General features: G+C 38.2%; 1 protein-coding gene across 1 annotated transcript; it reads right to left on the bottom strand.

The window, feature by feature from the left end:
• Positions 1–2,554: 2,554 nt before the first annotated feature.
• LOC139470732 (solute carrier family 25 member 36-A-like) lies at positions 2,555–16,591 on the bottom strand. Its single transcript, XM_071253005.1, has 7 exons — positions 16,485–16,591; positions 15,481–15,714; positions 7,144–7,221; positions 5,107–5,207; positions 4,737–4,803; positions 3,668–3,933; positions 2,555–3,525 (listed from the first exon to the last, which is right to left on the bottom strand). Exons 1-7 carry the CDS (start codon positions 16,526–16,528, stop codon positions 3,317–3,319), a joined length of 999 nt encoding a protein of 332 aa, XP_071109106.1. The 5' UTR covers positions 16,529–16,591; the 3' UTR covers positions 2,555–3,316.
• Between the last annotated feature and the right edge of the window lie 4,264 nt (positions 16,592–20,855).

Below are 20,855 nucleotides of genomic sequence, written 5' to 3'. Positions count from 1 at the left end.
GGGTTGGAATCCCTGTTCGCCTTGATTATGTTACAAGGCCTGTCTGCACCATACCCGTGCTCGTGGGTTTCACCACGTCAGGCTTTCCTCCCACACGCTGTGATATATATGTCCAATACTGTTATAAGCTGTGGTAAACCAAACTCACCAGTGTGTCTAAAATTCTGTATCATTAGATGTTCTTCATTCTTCCTGATTTCAAACTCCCTTGTGCTGACTGAAGCCCATTTCTGGTGTCCCCCGCCATGATATTGCTGGAATATTGCTAAAAGTGGCGTCAAACCTAACTCACTCCTTGTGCTAATTGCAGGGTTGACATCATAATGGCGTGGTTTAAATATGTTCCCAGTGCCTTGTGATATTTCTTACGATACAAGAGATTAGTGAACATTCCTTCCATTTTTTATCCCCCCCCCCCCGGCATATACTGCGGGGGGATATAGCGATCAGCCAGTCTGTCTGTCTGTCCGTCCTTCCGTCCGTAATCATTTCCTTTTCCGGGCAGAATTCCAAAACCATTCAGTGTATTTGATAGAAACGTGGCAAATCTATCAGGCACATACTGAAGTGGTGCCTTTTGATATTTTGGGATTTTTCTAATTTTTATTTTTTTAAATCTTTATGGAATGAAGTTGGACATAGACTCAATTTGGGATGGGGTTCGTTTCCGTGGCACAATTCGAAAACCATTCAGTGGGTAAACAATGTATGCTTCTTAAAGAACATTCAACTGTTGACTCATTACATAGAGAATTGCACATTAACTAGTGGTTACTTTACAGACAGCTGCCGGGGGGGATATGTCATCTTTCTGGTTATTTCATTGAAAAGTATTATTCTTGTTGCACACTCCTCGTTTGAGCCTCTGTGGAACACTGGAAACTATGCTACACCATTGTAGCGCAGTGCGAAGAAAGAGGGTTAAGGGGAAGTAACACCTAGCGCCTTCTGGTCGAGATGCACGTTTTTCGATTCTTTGGTGTGGCATCAAAGAGAGAGGGAATTTGCATTATGTTGTATCAGGATAATTATAATAATCATATGAACTCTGATTCATGTAAATTTCTCTCCTGTATTGGTACTTTGAATTGTTGTTTTAAACTTGGATTACCTCAGATATATTTTGTCTCATCAATAACGAGATAGGAAAGCAACCGAGTTAGGCAGTCAGACCAGGGAACGCTCAAGTGCATCATGTCCTGTGATGACATGTTGCATGTTGTAGATGTGTGATGGATGTGTAGATCTGTTGGTGTAATGGTACAAAGTTAGATAGGACCCGTGAAGATCCCGGGTTAGAATAGGTCTTCAGCAAGCAATGCTTGTCCTAAGAGGCGACTAACGGGACCGGGTGGTCAGGCTTGCGGACTTGGTTTATACATGTCATCGCATCCCAATTGCAAGGATTGGTGCTCACTGAATTGTCTGGTCCAGACTTGATTATTTACAGACCGCCATCATTTGGCTGGAATATTGCGGAGTGTGGCGTTAAACAACGAACAAAACAACTTGCATTTGCATCAAACAAAACTAAAACATCTAAAAAACTGGTGTTACTTCGCGAAGTACATCAAATCATGTGGGGCCCCTTAATTAGAAACATGAAAGGATTTGGAAAATATCTATTGATGCCTAGTGGACAGTACACATGCTGCAATCGACCGAAATCTGTACGGCAGTTGATTAACCTGATGTTAATTTCATTACGCGATCTTGGACTGTGCATGGACTTGGTCAGCCAAGATATAACTCCATAATTCCTGCCATATTCGGCAAGGGTGGAAACTGGACTTTTATAGTCAGTTAACTCCCTTATCTCAGGAAGATGGGGATTTTATCCAAAAAAAGTCAATACTTCTGCTTCAGACTGTTGAAAAATAAAGGAAGTTGCCTGTCACAAAACTTATAATGTTGTGAGGTTTTTTTCTGGAAAAAGAATTCTGGCTCATGGTTTTAAGTAAAAAAGATATCTTAGTTTTGCAGCTGAAGCGAAAAAAATATCTGATCTCGATATAAATGCCAGCTCTCCCCAACAGAATATCAAATGGTCAGCCCCAGACAGTCTTGTGATTTGCATGATTTTATATTGAGAACTCACTTGGAATAGGCAGCAGCTCTGTCAAAATCGGGTTCAGAAGAGAAATTTAGTGATAAAAGAAATGCAGAAGCCATGTCTGCGTGAGCCCTGCGTATTTATAACCTGATCATAATACTATTGAGGATATGATATGTACAGTGACACTTAATTAAATATGTGGGAAAAACAAAAATTTACTTTGATAAAATGAGTAGGACACATTCTTGTGTAACAATCTCTTTGTATATTATGATGATCAAGTTGTTTGATGGAAATATTTCTGAGCAACAGCTTGAATGTCTTCTGCTATAACATGATTATGTAATTAGCTTAGAGATGCCACTGGTTTTAACAGGAATGTCATTGCTATGCAAATCTGTTGCCGTCTTGAACATCCCATGTGGACAGTTTCTGAAGAAACAATTGAAAAGGCACAAAATACTTTTCATTTGTATTTTATTCACAAAATATGTACACTCATTTACCATTTTAGAAAAAGCACTGCTGCTAGGAGAGAAAAAATGATAATACTGGAATGGATCTCAAAAAATGAAATTTTAGTGTCACCTCAATATTTTGCATATTAAAATGTTTGTTTCTTTCACTTCATTTTAATCAGATCATCTAACTAATCATTTCTGATGACAGATTTTTTTTATGAAATTTCATTTATAGACACTCTCATTCACATTCACACACAAATATATACATCTTTCGCATCCAACAATATGTACATTATCACAAGTGTATGACTTATCCATGAGGTGCAAATGATTGTGTCACAAATGAATATTGGAACTCTTTTTACATTTTTTTCCCCACAATTTTTTTATAACCCGATCTTTTATGGAATAGTTGTTTCTGGTTTCTACTGAAAAGCAGACACTGTCAGCCTGTGGAACAAGTCAAAAGACTATTGCAGCACCAAAATGTTCAATGTGTGATGAAACTTGTCCTGCGAAATGATCTCTTGAGTGCAGACGAAAAGTTTAGTTCCAACTCTACAGGACTACAGAGTACATCTCTATGCCCTCCAGAACATCAGATTCTGTGTCGAGAACATTAACTCAGATCTTTTCCTCAACCACCCAGGGTTTCAGATCTAGACTCGGATTCATCTGGACTGGATTGAGTGGTGTGGCACAAATGCCAAATTTTTTCTCCGTCAATTATTCCGATGAAATGTGGACCGTGTCGCATGTCTTTTGGAGTCTCTTCTCTATGTTGAGAGTAGATGAGCTAGCTGGTCTTTTCATCTTTTGAGAGGAGATGCACAACAAGTTCATATGTCGCCATCATGATTGCAGTGTTGGGAATCTGTCGGACAAGTTGTGTGACGAGGCCGCGATACAGGCCGGTGTGGCCCTCTTCCCTGGCTACCAACAAAATGGTCTGGATGAACGTTCGGTACTTGCTGCCTTCTTGCCGCAGTCGCGTCCTCGCAACCTCTGAAATTACACATTACAAATGTTTATAGCATTCCAGCCACATCTTAATAATAAGACATATAGGGTTAAAAATCTTAGGAATGTTGTCAAGACAAAATAAAATCTTCCCAGTGCAAGATTGTACAGACAGTGTTCAGCTCACCATGAGGATATGCTACGGTTGTTGCACACGTTTTGGAGATGGCACCAGCTATCATATACTTCAACAGACATGAGATTCCAGCCCCGCTGCTTTCAGGGTGGTCGTTCTTCAGGAGTCGGGCTTTCAAGGACTCGTAGATGAGGAAGTGAATGACAGTCTCTGTCACACCGAAATATGATGCTGTGATGCCTTTGTAGAACCCTCTCATGCCATGTTCCTCGTAGATGAGACGGATGCACTTCTGCCACGACAGGCTCCCCTCGCGTCTGAAACAAGAAGACATGTTACAATGATGTCATTCCTTTACAATATTATAATTTCAGTATGCTGGTATTTAAGAAATATGAAGTTAAATATTTTTTTCTTTTGAGCCAGGTTATTTAATATATAACAGGCATATGTTAACATGTTACTGTTCACCTAGAAAAGTAGAAGAAGGCATCAGTATGCTCTGGAGAGCTCATTTTCCTAGCATGTGGCAGAAAACCTGAGCAGGTGGAAAACCTGATACGATGTATGTCAATTATTGATCAGAGACAACCTTCAACAGCAAGGCAATATTTCATCCATTCATAGGCTTCCTGTCACTCCCTAAATCTGGGCGGCTATATCAGCTACACATGCCCCAGCAAACACAGGGAGGATTATCAAACACTATATACTTCTTCAAACTTAAATCACATTGACGTAATTTGACTTATATTTTTTAAATCATCCTTTTTTCATACAAAGGATTATCTGAAGGATGTCAGCTGATGTCCTGAGAGCAAGATTAAAATAACAGGAAACAATGATGACAAGAATGTTTAACATATAATTGAGTAGCAGATAACCAAAACCAGTCAAAAGTTGGGATTAATGCTGCTTTGAACAGTATTTCAGTCACATCAGCTAAATGTTGGGAGGATAACAGTAGTACATTTTTCAAGATCTGCTCCGGAAACGAGCATTCCATTTTCTGTTATGGAAATTTGAACTGTTTGAAACAACATCTTCCACATTTTATCAAACCTTGCAAAACTCGTTCAGATCAATTGTGAAATATTGAAGCTCCTATTGGAAGACTTACTTCTGATCTAGTTGTAGTCTTGTCTTCACAAACCATATTGGGTTGGTGGCAGTGCTGGCACAGAAACCTGCAGATGAAAAAATTTCCATCAATGACTAAAATCATCAGTGAAAGCTTGAAAAGAAATTATTGCATATTTCAAAAACTTGTTCATGTAAGTCAGATTCTCAGCCTATAACGTCCATACAGGGGTTGATCTTACAAAATGCAATAATGAATAAATCCACAAAAAATTGCTAATCCAGGTATAGGCATTGTTATATTTTGCCATGGAAACCACACGTTTTGTAAATGGCCTTGTGACAACAGCTGCTGTGTCCTATTACACCACCACTTAACACACAATACTCCAGACTGTTTACATACGAACCTGCTGAAAGCGCTGATAGGATGTGGACAATTGGTGTGTTGGGGTTAAACTTCTGGTTCAGAACCTGTTTGGCCTGGGCATATGTGCAGAAATAAATAGCCCTGGAAAAGAAAAATATCCTCAACATTCATACAACATGATTATTAGTAATAAAGTATGAATATGAAATTGTTGGACCGGAATAATCATGATAACATCACTATATTGTTTATTTGGTTACATTCCACTTGCACGCATGCATCCAAGCAGGAGCACTCTCATCAAGACTCAAGGTCCATAAAAAAACCATGGAAAAGTATTCATACTTCGTGAAAAGTCCACACCAATTTTGAACCAATCAGATAGCAGCACACACCATTTTATTTTACTACTAATAATTAATCTTGCCTGTAATTTATGCACAAAATTCTATAATCATATTGGTGTAATTTGGATCAAAATATAATGATTCTGCCAAAATTGTTATTATGGGAGCTGATCACAACCCTTTCCTATCCCAAGAATATTAGCTAAATCCGAGATAACAAGTTTACACCGATACATCTAACCAGCAGTTGAAAGTAGAGACTAGGGCTGCAACGAATACACTATGAGGCGAATACGATTCATATCACGAATATAGGGTAACAAATACGAATATTAATTCACAATTACAATAACAAGTCAGCAGTTTATGTATTATTTATTATATTCAGTGAAACAAAAACATCATAATTTATTTGACTTGGTTTGTTAATTATTAATAAATCATACATTGATATATTGCACTTATCCAGGTACTAGTATCTGCTCAAATGAGACAATGACCAGTGAAAACAATACTATCAAATTAAATATTATGAGAGTGTTGTCATTGAAAGAAATCTATGCATATAATTATTGTTATGGATATTTTAACAGGTACAGGGTATGTAAATATACATGATAGCATATTCATTAATATTTGTAGCCATGAATAACGAATTCAATTCATGAATGGTTACGGTTCGATTTACCAAATACGTGAGTGAATCGTAACAGCCCTAGTAGAGACTAGAATCACATGTAAAAATTCACCTTTTCTTCTTTATATTTAACAAGAAGTCACAAAGGGGAAAATAGACATGAACAGTATTCCGCTTATATGGAAAAAGGTGGGAGGAAAGCCCAAAGTGATCCAGGTCTCAAGATGTTTACCACTTTGGTGAAACCCACGAGCATTGGTATGGTGCTGCGAAACCTACGAACATAATTTGGTTTCTAACTTGCGATTATAGGTTTCTGGCATGACGCAACTCTGCATAGCGAATTTAGGTGCCTTAGACGACTGGGCCACTCGTGCCCCCAAAATAGACATTAACGTCATCATATAGACATTAACATCATGATGACGAAGGACAAACATTTCCCAAGATATCAACTTTGTACACTTAAACTGAGAAGGATGATCTTGCTACAGTCAGTAGACATATGGCCACCTATCTTGCACTACAAAATGTACCATGCAAACATCACTATCACAAAGAACTAGGTGAAGCCCATACAGCCCTGACAACCTTGCCACCAAGAATAACTGTGTGTACTTGTCAGGGGAAACTGTCTGTCATATCTGGGTCAAGTGTAGAGGAATCCACCTAGCCTGCAGGAAACAGACGGCTAACTCTCAAGCTGATAAAACTTCAGTTAAAAGACCTTAACCTCATTAAATTGGCGCATGCTCAGACAGCTGTTTACATACAAAACACTCAAAACTCCCCACACATATCACGCAGAACATGTTTTGCATATTTTAGACAAATATGGATGTCACTGACACCAAGCAAACATGGTAGTTGACAGATTTTGAATGTGTCTGGGAAATGACATAAAATCATGGATCAGTGACATTTCCTTTAGACCACTATTTTTACAATAAATGGATCGTGTAGGAAAACATGTTCAAACATGTCATAGTTAGCTGTATAGAACTATGCCTTGGGGAGCTCCTTCAGCTTCAGGTGAAGTATTTGTTCAAGCAAGAATGCAGCTGACAACAGTATCACTACAGCTTGTACTCACCTTGATGGAGCAACTCCAACTAGATTAGGGCCAAGACCTTTGAATAAACCACGGACTCCTTCTGTCTTCACTATGAACCTGAAAGAACAAAACTGAACCATTAACAGTCACTTCAAGAAAACATGAGCATGAAGACATTCATATCAATTCTAAAAACAACCCCAAACATTAATATCATCAAAACTTACTGAACATATTGAAACTGTCTTCAGGATGCGAAAAATTATTTTTGTATCAACATACTGGGACTGCACATTCTTAGGCCCTGGGTTTAATAATGGATTTTGATTGAATAACATGTTTGTCATTTTTAAGCGCTGGGCATAAATTTGCAAAAGGACAAAAGCATGATTGGATGAATATCCCACGTTTAATGAAGAAGCAACGTTAACTCGGTAAACATAAAACATGATTTTCTTTTTCCACTTGAAATTTATCAGTCAAAAACTGAAATGACTGCTGCAAAAAAAGTAATAACAAACCAATATTGCAGTAATGTGTGTCTGCCCTGTGTTTGAAATGTAATATTGAGTATCCAGAATATCACCTATGTTAGAGGTCCAATGTGTCTTGTAAATGTGGAAACCTCTTAACGGCATTAGAAATTGTCACTAGTCCTGTAGTCCTTGCCAAACTGCCTAATAGCTAAATTATAAGGACCAGTAGAAATTTGCCATTTGGTTTTGTTATATGTTGTCATTGTTAGGACGAGCGGTTAGTTGCTACCGCTGTAACAGCACTTAAGGTGCATTGTAGGTGCAGATAGGTCCTATAGAATCGTGCTACAAGACTTGATAAAGAAAACCTGGAAGGGAATGTCAATCAATATTTCCATTTAACTTAAAAGTGTTGAAACCGTGCAGTTCCATTATATATGATGTTTATTTTCTTCTTTTAAAATCACTGTTGATACCAGAATATTGCTACACAGCAGTATTATGGACAGGCAGTGAGTGAGTATGTTTTTACAAAGCTTTCAGCAATATTACAGCATTATCACTTTGACATGGTGGATAAGAAAAATCTTCTTGGAAGCATTGGATTTAATATCAAAATACTTCCTCACAGATTCCTGCTTCAAATTATTAGCATGATTAGTTGAACTGTATTTGTGAGGTCAGGTGAGGTCAGGTGAGGTGGGATTTAACACTGCATCCAAATTTTTTGCACTTATATAGCGACATGCCTGCATGTGTGTGTGTGTGGCTGTTTGTACTAGGAACAATGCTGATTCATTAGCGTTAGCCCACTGAGATGCCATGCCGTAGTTTAACATGAAACCCTACTCAGACAGCGTATACTGACTCCGAGCCGACCCGTCCTTGTTTTGGCCCCTTAATGCCAAGTGCCAGGCAGAGTAACAGTGTACTTGTAGAAGCCATGAGTAACTATTCTTCTACAATCTGTGCCAGAAACATTTTAGTTTATCAGCCTGACCTTGTCTCTTGGCATCATCAGTAGATGCAGGGCTTGATTTAGGTATATAAAACATGCACCGGTGCAAGCTGTTCTTAAAAGAAAGCAACCTAATATCCATGTTTACATGCACCAAGGGCACGTCAAAAGTATCAAACTGGTGTCTGACTAACCGTTACTTGTCCCAAACAAAATTGGATCTTTGAACACTCAGTACCTCTAATGTTTTTGGCATTTACCATATTACATCAAAAGTCCCAGTTTCATGTGTATTTTTTCACTTTTTCTTTGGTTTGATGTTGTCTAACTGTTGGCACTTAAAGATGGTATTCATATGTTCCTATTACGTTTTACAGGTATTTTGACATTATTTGGGAATTTGTACCGACACTGAATTGTCATGTTCTGACTAAAGGGGGTAGCTTAGCCAGGTAGAACAAGAGATGACTAGTACAATATACACAGATTTATTTATTTACATGAACATCCTAATATAATAACAAATACATACAACAATGGTGTGTGACTAAAGGGAGTTTTTGTGTTTTTATAGGTTTAGAATTTTAGTGTTTATTGGCAGCTTGTTTGTTGTACTTTCCTATTTTTTTTATATTAAATGCGGCCAAGTAGGGCTGTTTTGATTAGATATGTGCCTAGTGCTTTAAATGTTTGTAAGTCATTTAGGGGATTGAGTACCGTTGCTAGTGTCATTTGATTGCTGCAATTTAGTGTGGATTGGAGTGCTGTTCTGTGTTGCTGGTAATGTGTGCAATAGAGTATAACGTGTTCAGGCAGTGGGGGCATTTACTGGTTTGGTGTTTTTTAATTTGGTGTATGTGGGAGTTTAACTTAGTGTGGCCTGTTTGTAGTTAAGTTATTACTCTGTCATTTTTGTTTGTTTTATGATGGATTTTTTTTTTTTGAGTGGCTTTTGTAGCAGGTGTTTTAGTTTGCAATCAGATTTCTGATAGTTATTTTTCCCCTTTTGGAAGATTTTCTCCTTTGTGAAACTTTTAATTTCGTTTGTTTTATATTGGTAGGTTGATGTTTACTTCTTCTAATTTTAGTGCTGATTTGGCTGCTCTGTAGACACTTCTTCCGGATCAATATTTATACTAACTTATATATGGAATACCATGGGTTTGGGTAAGTCGATGTATGATGGATTAACATTTATGTGAATGTTTTTATTAAGTTTGGAACTATTTGGAACCTTAAGATGTGTATACTTTGATGCTAACTAGTTGGCAGGTGACATCTATTGTTTTAGATGGGGCCAAATATCTGCCTCTGAGCAGGTCCAGATAAATACCTGTATATAGACTATTATCAGAGAGCATATAAGACTGAACAAATGGGATCTAGTCTTGGGCTTCAGATTAGTGGCAAAACAACAGACTGAGTCTATCAAGGCCTATATCTCATCAACAAAAAGGAAAACAGCTACATTAAGGGAGAAAACAAGATTCCAGATTTTCACAATGTAAACTGAGTTGAAATGTTAGAATCCAGATCTGCCCATCACTTATTATTTAGGCAATATTTTAACATTTATATTTATTCAGTACAAGGTATTCATGGTCACCACAGTACAAGGTATTCATGGTCACCAACTTCGAACGCTTCCTTCTAACTACGTATCTTACATATCATCTGTTTCTGATCTATGTGCATAAAGCATTCAACATGCTGTCATCCATAGGCTAGAGCGGAGTGCTAGTTTAAGCATGACATGCCGGTATTTGCATTAATGTCGGGTAACATTTCAAAAACCTAAACAAGTCTTCAACATAGTGCTGACTATTACTTGGATACTAGTATACAGAGCTCCAGATAAGCTTTTGGTGTTGTGGATATTTTACCCATGCATTTAAAAGTCATTGGGTATCAGTAATTCTATCTGGGTATTCAAATTTCTGTTACCCACTAGTTTTTACACATGTGGGTATTTAAGTTTAATATTTAAAAACAGTATTCATCCAGGCCCTGCAAACTGGTTTCGTGTGGGTTCAAGAGCTTTATAGGACTCCAAAATACCACAATACTTCCATAAGAAAGTGTGATGGCAAATGATCATGATGTAACTGTCATCGTGGAGTTTGGCAAGGTTGACGAAACGCCCGTTTATAATTTCAAAATAAGTTGCTGATTTGCTAATACAATACGCAGGGTTACTTCACAATATTTTGATGATACGCACAAGTTTTATTTTGGTAGCCTATCTCTAATGTTCGTTGCGTATTTGATACGCTTGGATTTTATTTTACTGTGTATTTCTGCATTTCTGATGCATATTTTACGCAGATACGCAGCTTATCTGGAGCTCTGAGTATAATATCAATGTCACGTTGTTGTAAGGTTAACATAGGGACTATTTACATGATTTACAAGAGTGGTGAAATGATGCATCCTAAATTTTCTGTATCGATACAAGGCGATACACTAGCTAAAATATATTACTTACTACTTGTTTAATGACCCCAGCAATTTTGTCAGTCAAATATCACACAGTCTGTTGTAACTAGCATTTCAAGTTCATTACTGAAAATAGCTGCTACGAATGTACAACATCGACGAATCGAGATTTTTTACTTCTTGATACAAGTATTGATTCTTAACACAAATGTCAAATGTTTAAACTAGACACTAATTAGTAGTGAAAATTAATAGCGAAAACAAATATTTTCATCCATTGTGCAAATACTTCACCCTGCCAACTGAAAATCATCAGTGTGCCAGGTACTTGGCCATCCTGTCTATGAAAAAGATGGCCAAAAGATGGCAGCACATGCAAGTATCACGATACATATCGGATCATGAGTAAGGCATAATGATAAGTATCATATCACACAGTTGGTGTATTCTTCCCGCCCTTGTAAAGAATTATTACGAATGAGAGACATAGGTACTCAAGCAATAGTGAAGGACTGTTTATTCCATTTATTCCAAGTCCAACTTCGCTGATAACCAATTGAGTTTCCTTTAGGCTTGACATGTACGTAGTGAAAAGAAATGCTTAACATTTCTCCACACCTACACATGCTGAAGTAAGTCACTGCATTATCTCAACCAGGTCATGGCATTGGGATATGATTAACAATCTGACCTGTCTACAATCACGACTTGCAATCAGCTGTAGGGAGTGGTTTCCCATCAACCTTTCAATGCGACACCAAGGATTTATCAAGACTTTGTTCTTGACCTGCTAATACAACCATTTATACATCCTTGCTTTCAAGTATTCATTATTTGTCCAACACTTAAACACATTGTAATGTCTATCAGCCAGCCTGACAAACTAGCTAGCTCCTGCTGTGTTAGAACTATACTATTCTTATCCCTGACAAGATGGGGCAACATTGACAGAAGGGCTTATATATCTTATGGATCAAGTTACACTGTATCATGTCACATCTAAATATCAGAACAAGCTTCTCCAAAATAGATGGGTCTTACTCAAAATATGTGCTGACTTAGTGAAAACAGCTTCTTTTTTTCAAGGCTGCAAATATCGGTGACAAAGTCATTTTGATGCCTGGGCAACAATTATTAGTGCAACACAGTTGGTAAGTGTTACTACCAGTACTGAGTACTGGTGCATGGCATCTCAACAATCTTGTTTCAAATGTATTACGAAAATTGTTTTGAATTCCTTTTTGTTCTCATGACCTGGCTGTTCGAATAACCTGCTGCCCGAAACCATGTCACCAGATTGATGAAAAGACAGCACGAATACTGCACCAATGACAATGAAAACATCCTGAAAATCATATGGCATATCAAACATACAGACTTGGGTGTAGGAAGATAAGGGGTCCTGGTGTCCATGAGAAAGAGAAATCAGAAGTATGACCATTGCAAAACCATACAGAAAGATAATGGATTGTTTTTTTTAATTGGTACAAAGATTTCTAAATGCATTACCATGTATTCACCTATTGTAATGTACAGCAGTGATATATATTTTTAAATCCATTTTACCTAATTGAAAAAGAGTCAGCCAAGTTTTTTGGGGTCGAAAGTCACTTCATTTATTTTCTAATTTCAGATTTTTTTGTCAGTCAATGTCAAAAACCAAGTAAAAACATAAGGCCTTAATACTCAATACTCGACAACTTGTAGTCATAGGAACCACGCACAAATTCAATTCACTGTCATGGGGAACAGACTCTTAAACATAAACAACAACATTGTTATCCATGTAAAAACACACCATGCATTTAGTGAACACTAACGACCTTATCATCTGTTCCAACCTTCACCTTGCATTCCCAAACTACTCCTAGCCCTTGAGACTGATCCACCCATCCTCCATGCATGATCATGAAATGCTGTCTGCTGGGTCTATTTTTACCAGTTATGTAACACAAGCAGTGTGACCTACACTTCATGATACAGCACATGTGGCAACAATGAAACAGGTTCACCACCATGATTTCAATGTCAATGTCAGGGACACACTCCAGTCTGGCGCTGAGCAATGTGATCACTGTGGTTATCAGTAGAGTCCTTGTCCAGAACTTTCCACTGGGTTAGCAGGTCATGGAATGATGCCAGTGCTATATGTGGGGTCCGAGACTCTGACGTAGTGGGGGATGCTGACTAACCTACTGTGTTCAGAAGTGCTTGATTTAGACCCTGATAAAGGGCATAGAAAGACCAAAGTAGAAAGGAAGGTCATAGTGCTACTTAACAGATGTCAGACACATGCTGCTTCAAAATCACCTTGTTTTACAGATTAACTGCTATAAAATACATTAAGGGTATGTTTGTTTGTTATTTAATGCTGCATTCAACAATATTCAAGCTATATGTGACGGTCTGTAAACAATCGAGCCTGGGCCAGACAATCCAGTGATTGACATAATGAGCATAGATCTACGCAATTGGGATACGATGACATGCATCAACCGAGTAAGCGAGCCAATCCCGTTAGTTGCCTCTTACAAGCATGTGTTGCTGAAGACCAATTCTAACCTGGATCCTATTCATAATATGCCTATCCTATGCCTATCATCTGAGATGACATGCATGTTTTATGTGGCTCAGCAAATGAAACAAGTTTGTGTATAACTCGAATGAAAGGTTAACTCATGAATCATGACATCAATGAATCATGACATTGGTGAATCATGACATCCCTAAATACATAGTAGCTCAGCTTGAACACTGAAGTCAGACTCACAGTTGACATAGAAATGCTGCAGGAGTCAAGCTGGGCACCATCACCCATCTTCCACTAAGAAAGCTACATGTCATAACAGGCTTGTAAATTGGTCGAAGATATTAGAAACCATCTACACGGATGCCTAAGGAAATAGTACAAACTAACACCCAGAAAACAGAGTTTGCGGGTGAACTGCACACATCTCGCAGATAGTGAGTCACAAAATCAGACCTACGAGGAAATGTGCATCCTCTCATACTGCCTGTACCAAAATCAATATGGCTTCACCAGTTTCCATATATAGCTCAGACGAAGGATGAAAAGATGTTTGGGAATAGAAATATCGATAATTCATGTACGAGTGACTGCTGATAAAGACCATAATACTTCAGACAAGGGATTTGTGACTTGCTCATCTCATCAACTACCTTAATTACTCATAAAAAAGTCCTGTTGATGGCTTGTTCCGATACCCCTAACAGCCATTAACTTCATCATGACATGCATCAAGAGGCAGCTGGAGAATACATAATGGTACTTTTCATTAGACCCATAATTACAACATCCCTTGATCTGAATATATTAACCAACAGCTACATAATGCAATAGGCTTGTCATGTTTATATGCCTGATCTACAGATGCTGAACAATCAATAACTCAGATCTTCAAAGATTGGAAGACAGAAACAACCAACGTACTAGGTAATAAGTCAATAAACCAGCAAGAGCATTCTTTGAATAAATCCAAGATATGTGTCTTTTATGATCAAAAGAGTGGGCCGTGATTGTCAGCAACTGAGAGTTGTAAAGTTACCCTGTAGACATAAAAAAAACAGTGGTTGATGAGTAATGACACACAATCTGCCTGGTTCTGTTCAAACAAGGGTAGACTTTGGGCCTACTTCTTAAACCTGAGACAAGGGATAATCTCCAGGACAAAATTATTATGCATGAAACTGGTTGTTTCTTCCCAAAAGTCACTAGTTACTGTTTATGTTGGCTAAATCATTAGTCTGAACCAGTGAACTAGTTTAATTAACTTGTGCTGAAAACCTATTCTACCCCGGATCTTCATGGATCTCATTAGAACAAGACTATGGAATAAGGAATAATATTAACCTCTAGAACACATGGAAGGTATTTCGCCAGTCCTTTTCTTTACATATCATAATGAAGTGCATATTCTTTGATCAATTATTTTTGTCATTGCATTCATGTAGATTAGTTGTCAAGGGTCTACTGGGCATTTTGGGGGTAAAACTGGTTTCATAATAACGCCATTCTGGATACAAGGTATTTATCAGGGGCAGGGACTGTTCAAGTATGCTTCTCCCTTCAGATCTTTTACATGTACAATATATGAACATTAATCCACAACAGTGGTCTTATGGATGGAGTGTCTGCCCAGGTCAGGAGTTCAACCCCCAGCCATATCAGAAACGTTAAAAGATGGTACTTGTTGTTACCTTTCCTTGGACTTGGGGAAAACGGCGATAAAACAACGACTGTGTCTAAGTGGGTTATTCATGTTCAATTGTGGCATGGTATCTCAGTGGGCTAGTTCTATAAAATCGGCATTCATCTCTTACAAGCAGCCAGACACACACATGCACATTATTACATATTAATTAGAACATGTGGAATGTACTTTGCCAGTCCTTTCCTTAATGTGTCTGTGAAGTGTGCATTCTTTTGAAACTAAACCCCATTTCACCTCACCAGCACCTCGTAATGTACACAATGCACAAACTCACCTTAGGCACACAAGTATGCCTGCTGATGATGGTTTGGATGAGTGATGGACTAACTCATTGGGTGACACGAAGGAAGTGCTCCATGTAGCATAGTTTGCACAGGGTTGCACATGTGGCACAACGTTAAGAGTCGGTAGGTTATACACAGGGTGGAATGTGGCAACGGATGATTGAAGCCGCGTCTTGACTACTTCCAAAGGACATGTTACAATGGCTCCTACCGTTCCACCAGCACTGCAAGAAATGATGAATTCCGTTTAATCAACTATGGACATGGAGTTGCAAAACATTCTGATTAGCATAATCAGCAATTAGGCCTAGTGGTTAAATTTATCCTTGCAAATGGTTAGAACAAATAACAATTCAAGTCTGAGCACTTAGCAAGCTTATTCATGTCATTTGGAACTACATAAATTCGTAAGATTGCAGCTTGAAAAATGTATGATTAAGTTTTAATCAAGTTAATATCTATCATGCCATTTTGTGATATTCCAACTATCACGAACATTGTTGGTTTTATTTAGTGTTTATATTAGGCATAGATGTCCTCCATGTAAGCTTATGTTTTTAAATAAACGGTAACTCCTATAACAGCGAAACAGTGCTGATGTGAAACATGTGACAATAGCAATGTTTTCATACATCTAAACTTCCGGCGATGACCGGTTTTAGGATTGTTTTGATTCATGTACGCTCGCCATCTTTGCTTGGCGGAACACAAACTGACAGGGGTCACGTGGTGACATAAACATAATTATCTGTGTTTGTCATTGTTTTTCAGGACATTAACTCAAATACATCAATATAAGAGTGCAATTACAAAGTGTCAATAAACTATGCATGTTTTAGACAGTATCAGTTATAATGCATGATCCAAGATTATCCTCTGCGATCGCATCACTCTCTGTTCAGATTTGTTAGCGTACAAGTTCAATATCAGTTTATTGTTCCACAAAAACAACTTTAATGACTGGTCATTGTTATTTTGATGCATAACTACTTACCCTCCAGCGAGTAAATGAACAACATTCTTGCGACTAGGTTCCATGCAGTCTACATTCGTCCACCATTCACGACTAAATGACCAGTGATATATATTGCCAGCATTATGTTCACGTGCACATTGTGGACATGAATTTCGAACGACCAATGCAAGCCTAGTTGATGATCTAACGGCAATTTGATTGGTGGTTTCTCTCAAAGCACTTAGCCAATAGAAAATGAGTTCACATACAATTTGCCATTTCATTGGCTTGTCTAGTATGGAATTCCCTATTCATGCACTGTTCACGTGTAGGAAGAAAGGCGAAGGCCACTATTGTTACTCTCTGAGGCGTGCTCAGATGTGTACGGGCGCGAATGAGCGATCCAACCGAGATGCGTAATACCACGGACTTGTATAATTATATAGGTCCGTGGTAATACATAATATTAGATTGTGTACACTGTTAAAGATTCCTGTCAATTGGAATAATTTTCCATTACACATGGAATCGTTAAATTAACCTAAAGACTGGCTGATGAAGGTATGGTATTACTAATACTTGCATTTTGGTTGGCCTTCATCAATAATCAAGTTTTATCGGAGTTTCTGTTCTGATATTGAATTTTGTAGCCTTTTATCCCGTATGCTTTCAAAGGCAGTACATTGTAGAATATTAGATAGGTGAATACGAGTTTATCTATATGATAAAATAATAATTAAAATTTAATTCAAATACCCAGTGAACTATAAACGCGTTACAGTCTAGACGACATAAAGTACCAGTATGTCTGTTTCTAAATATAGTTATTGTCTAACAAATATGTTGACGATGGATTATTAAATTAAAGAGGAGGGGAGGATTGTGTTGTGCACAACAGACGTACGTCTTTGAGCATTACCACCAAAACCAAAACTACGATTTTAAGAAGCTGTTACAATTCTAGCCCACAACGCAATCAGGGGCTAATTTTTGGGGAATGAACCTCTTAAATTGTGTGGATATACTATATTTAACATAATTGACACATACAAATATTTCTTTAATGACTTTCATAAAAGGAAAGAAAATATAAAGAGACATGTGTTAACCTGACCCAAAACCAACATTCGATCGATTCTCAACGAATACGTTCAACCCATTGATGTCTGAATGCATTTTGACAAATACATGATGACAGTTCTGACCGAGATAGTTAGTAGAATAATCAATATCAATTAATTGTTTGAATTGATTAATTAACCAAATTGGAATTGCATTTGCGAAAAAGCATTTTAGATTGGCACAGCAAATGGTAATTGTTATTTTGAAATCCAATATGGCTGTCACAATGGCGAACAAAATCATTGGGCTCAATGGATTTTTTGAATGAGCACAAAACTCAAACTTGAGCCAAAGCCCGAGTCTGATGCAGACTGGATTATTAACAGTCCTCCGCCATAAAGCTAGAATATTGCCGAGTGCGGCGACAAACAAACAAACTAACAAACAAACACACCTGTGGGGTGACACAAAAGGGGGGAAGTATATACTTATATGTTCAATCATTATATTATACATGGTCATGGTCATGGTTCATGGTCCCTCTGTTATAGGGTTTCTTGTCTCATGTACCACCAGTGGTGTTTTTATGGAAAAATAAAAGCTTGAAGTTTGACAACGTCATTTGTGTATAAAAGTGGTAATCCCTCGGGCTAAATATTCACTAATCCATCCGGATTATTCACTAGCCCTCCTTGTTTTTTGTTTGTGTTCTCTGAGTATTACAGGTTGAAAGAGGTGAAACAACTAGAAATGCAGTGGCCTGCAATTCTTATACCAACATACACACACCTCCCTTCGCCCTTAACACCCACCCCACCACGTGCATAATGATGTAGTAAAGATGCTATAAAATTAAATTGAAAAACCAAAACAAAACACAAACTTAATCGTATTTCAATCGTTGGTTTGGCCGGCCCGGATTCGAGTATTTATACACCGTCGCCTCAACGCTGGAATATCGCTGATGCGGTCTTACACACATTCACTCATGTTCTGAAATAAGATCAGTCTCATTAGCAATACCGATAGTCCTCCATGGTTATAATGCCACCTTTCGTCCAATGGAAAATATGGCAGATAATACCCAGTTTGCATAATATCCAGGGTGGCATTATAACCAGGGTTGGATTATAAACAGGGTGGCATACTAAACAAGGGTGGCATTATAAACAAGGGTTGCCTTATAACTAGGGTGGGATTATATCCAGGATAGCATTATTAACAGGGTCTTATTATAAACAGGTTAGCATTATATCCAGGGTTGGATTACAACCAGAGTGTCATTATAGCCTTGGTGGCATTATGACAAGGATGGGATTTTAACAAGGGTGGCATTATGTCCAGGGTGGAATTACAACCAGTGTGGAATTATATCCAGGGTGACATGTCCAGGGTGGGGTTATATCCAATCTCAAACTGCTTAGCGATAGCGAGAACTAAGATCCGATTTTAATGAGAATGGGGTTATATCCAGGGTGGCAGTAGTGAGTGAGTTACTATTTAACGTCACATCGGCAATATTGCAGCCATATCGTGACGAGACAAACATTGACTTTAATAACATATATGTAAACTGTATAAAATTCTGTCGACCAAGGACAGTAAAACAACTAGATTATCACAGACATATGTTTAAAACTAGTACATAAACATAAAATATGACAATTCAGAACATTACAACAGATAAAATTGGGCTATATATCACCAGCAACTAAAGTGAGGTCACCATAATGGGGACCATGGGGACTTGCAGTACCTTTGCTACCTGCATGGACCCCAGCAGGATTTACACCATCCCTTTAGTCACTGGCGACCATTGACAGGGTTTAGCCGGAGATTTAAGACAAACAAATATTAATTAAAACACTGGCAGATATAAAATTACTTTGATTTATGTGGGCTTACATATCCTCTCAGGGGGACAATAATTTTACGCTACTTCAACCCCCTTCGAGGATATAGCCACTGAAATCTCAGTTAATAATCATATACTACCAATTTATAAAATATATATCCTTGTACATCAAAATTTATTAATTAATTCTATTTCTTTTAAAATACCGATGATTAAAGGAGCATTTATTTGATTAAAAAGATCCGTTATTGATGACACTTTGAAATATTTATCCCTTGTGATGGAAAAATCAACACAGTCAAGCAAGACATGCTTGACAGTGAGGCATTATATCCAGGGTGGGATTATAACCAGGGTGGCATTATGTCCAGGGTGAGATTATAACCAGGGTGGCATTATGTCCAGGATGGGATTATAAACAGGGTGGCATTATGTCCAGGGTGGGATTATATCCGGGGTGGCATTATAACCAGGGTGGCATTATGTCCAGGGTGGGATTATAACCAGGGTGGCATTATGTCCAGGTTGAGATTATAACCAGGGTGGCATTATGTCCAGGGTGGGATTATAACCAGGGTGGCATTATATCCAGGGTGAGATTATAACCAGGATGGCATTATGTCCAGGGTGAGATTATAACAAGGGTGGCATTATGCCCAGGGTGAGATTATAACCAGGGTGGCATTATGTCCAGGGTGAGATTATAACCAGGGTGGCATTATGTCCAGGGTGAGATTATAACCAGGGTGGCATTATGTCCAGGGTGAGATTATAATCAGGGTGGCATTATGTCCAGGATGGGATTATAACCAGGGTGGCATTATGTCCAGGGTGGGATTATAACCAGGGTGGGATTATATCCGGGGTGGCATTATAACCAGGGTGGCATTATGTCCAGGGTTGGATTATAACCAGGGTGGCATTATGTCCAGGGTGAGATTATAACCAGGGTGGCATTATGTCCAGGGTGAGATTATAACCAGGGTGGCATTATGTCCAGGGTGAGATTATAACCAGGGTGGCATGATAACCAGCGTGGGATTTATTTCTAGGGAGTTTTGCACTGCGGATTCCGTTCTGAGATAAACGTGGCATAATTATCAGATTGTCATTATAATTCCATTGCCGGAGCTGTTGAAATGTAGCGAAACGCCGTTATAAAAACCATCATACCCTAGAATAATGGTCCCTAACGGGTCACTCTGGATAAATGGGGTCCGGATTATCGAGTTTCACTCTGCACGTTCATATGACCAGGTAGACATCTTAGCGTGAACACTTTCCAGGTGTCTGTCTCCCGAACCCCAGAGAATAAATTAAAACTGAATTCAACGCAAGTCTATATATAAAAGACGATTTGACAAGTCAAGATTGCTTTAGATCTAGGCCAGAGATTGAGATGTCAGTCTTTCTAGAACTGAACCCCAGTATCAACTCTTTTAACCATTCACATCCCAGCAACCTTGGAACTTGATTTGTAAATGTCCTTGGCA

The sequence above is a fragment of the Haliotis cracherodii genome, unplaced genomic scaffold (assembly GCF_022045235.1).
Source record: "Haliotis cracherodii isolate W230 unplaced genomic scaffold, xgHalCrac1.p SCAF_21, whole genome shotgun sequence".
NCBI lineage: Eukaryota > Metazoa > Mollusca > Gastropoda > Lepetellida > Haliotidae > Haliotis > Haliotis cracherodii.
The sequence above is the reverse complement of the archived record's forward strand: the minus strand, read 5'-3'. Positions and strand labels throughout refer to the sequence as shown.

Coding starts and splice junctions, on each gene's coding strand:
- LOC139470732 (XM_071253005.1), bottom strand. CDS start 16,528: ATGGAACCTAGTCGCAAGAATGTTGTTCATTTACTCGCTGGAGG. Junction 5,208..7,143: donor GTTGGAGTTGCTCCATCAAG/GTGAGTACAAGC, acceptor TTTCTTTTCCAG/GGCTATTTATTTCTGCACAT. Junction 4,804..5,106: donor CCTATCAGCGCTTTCAGCAG/GTTCGTATGTAA, acceptor TTTCATCTGCAG/GTTTCTGTGCCAGCACTGCC.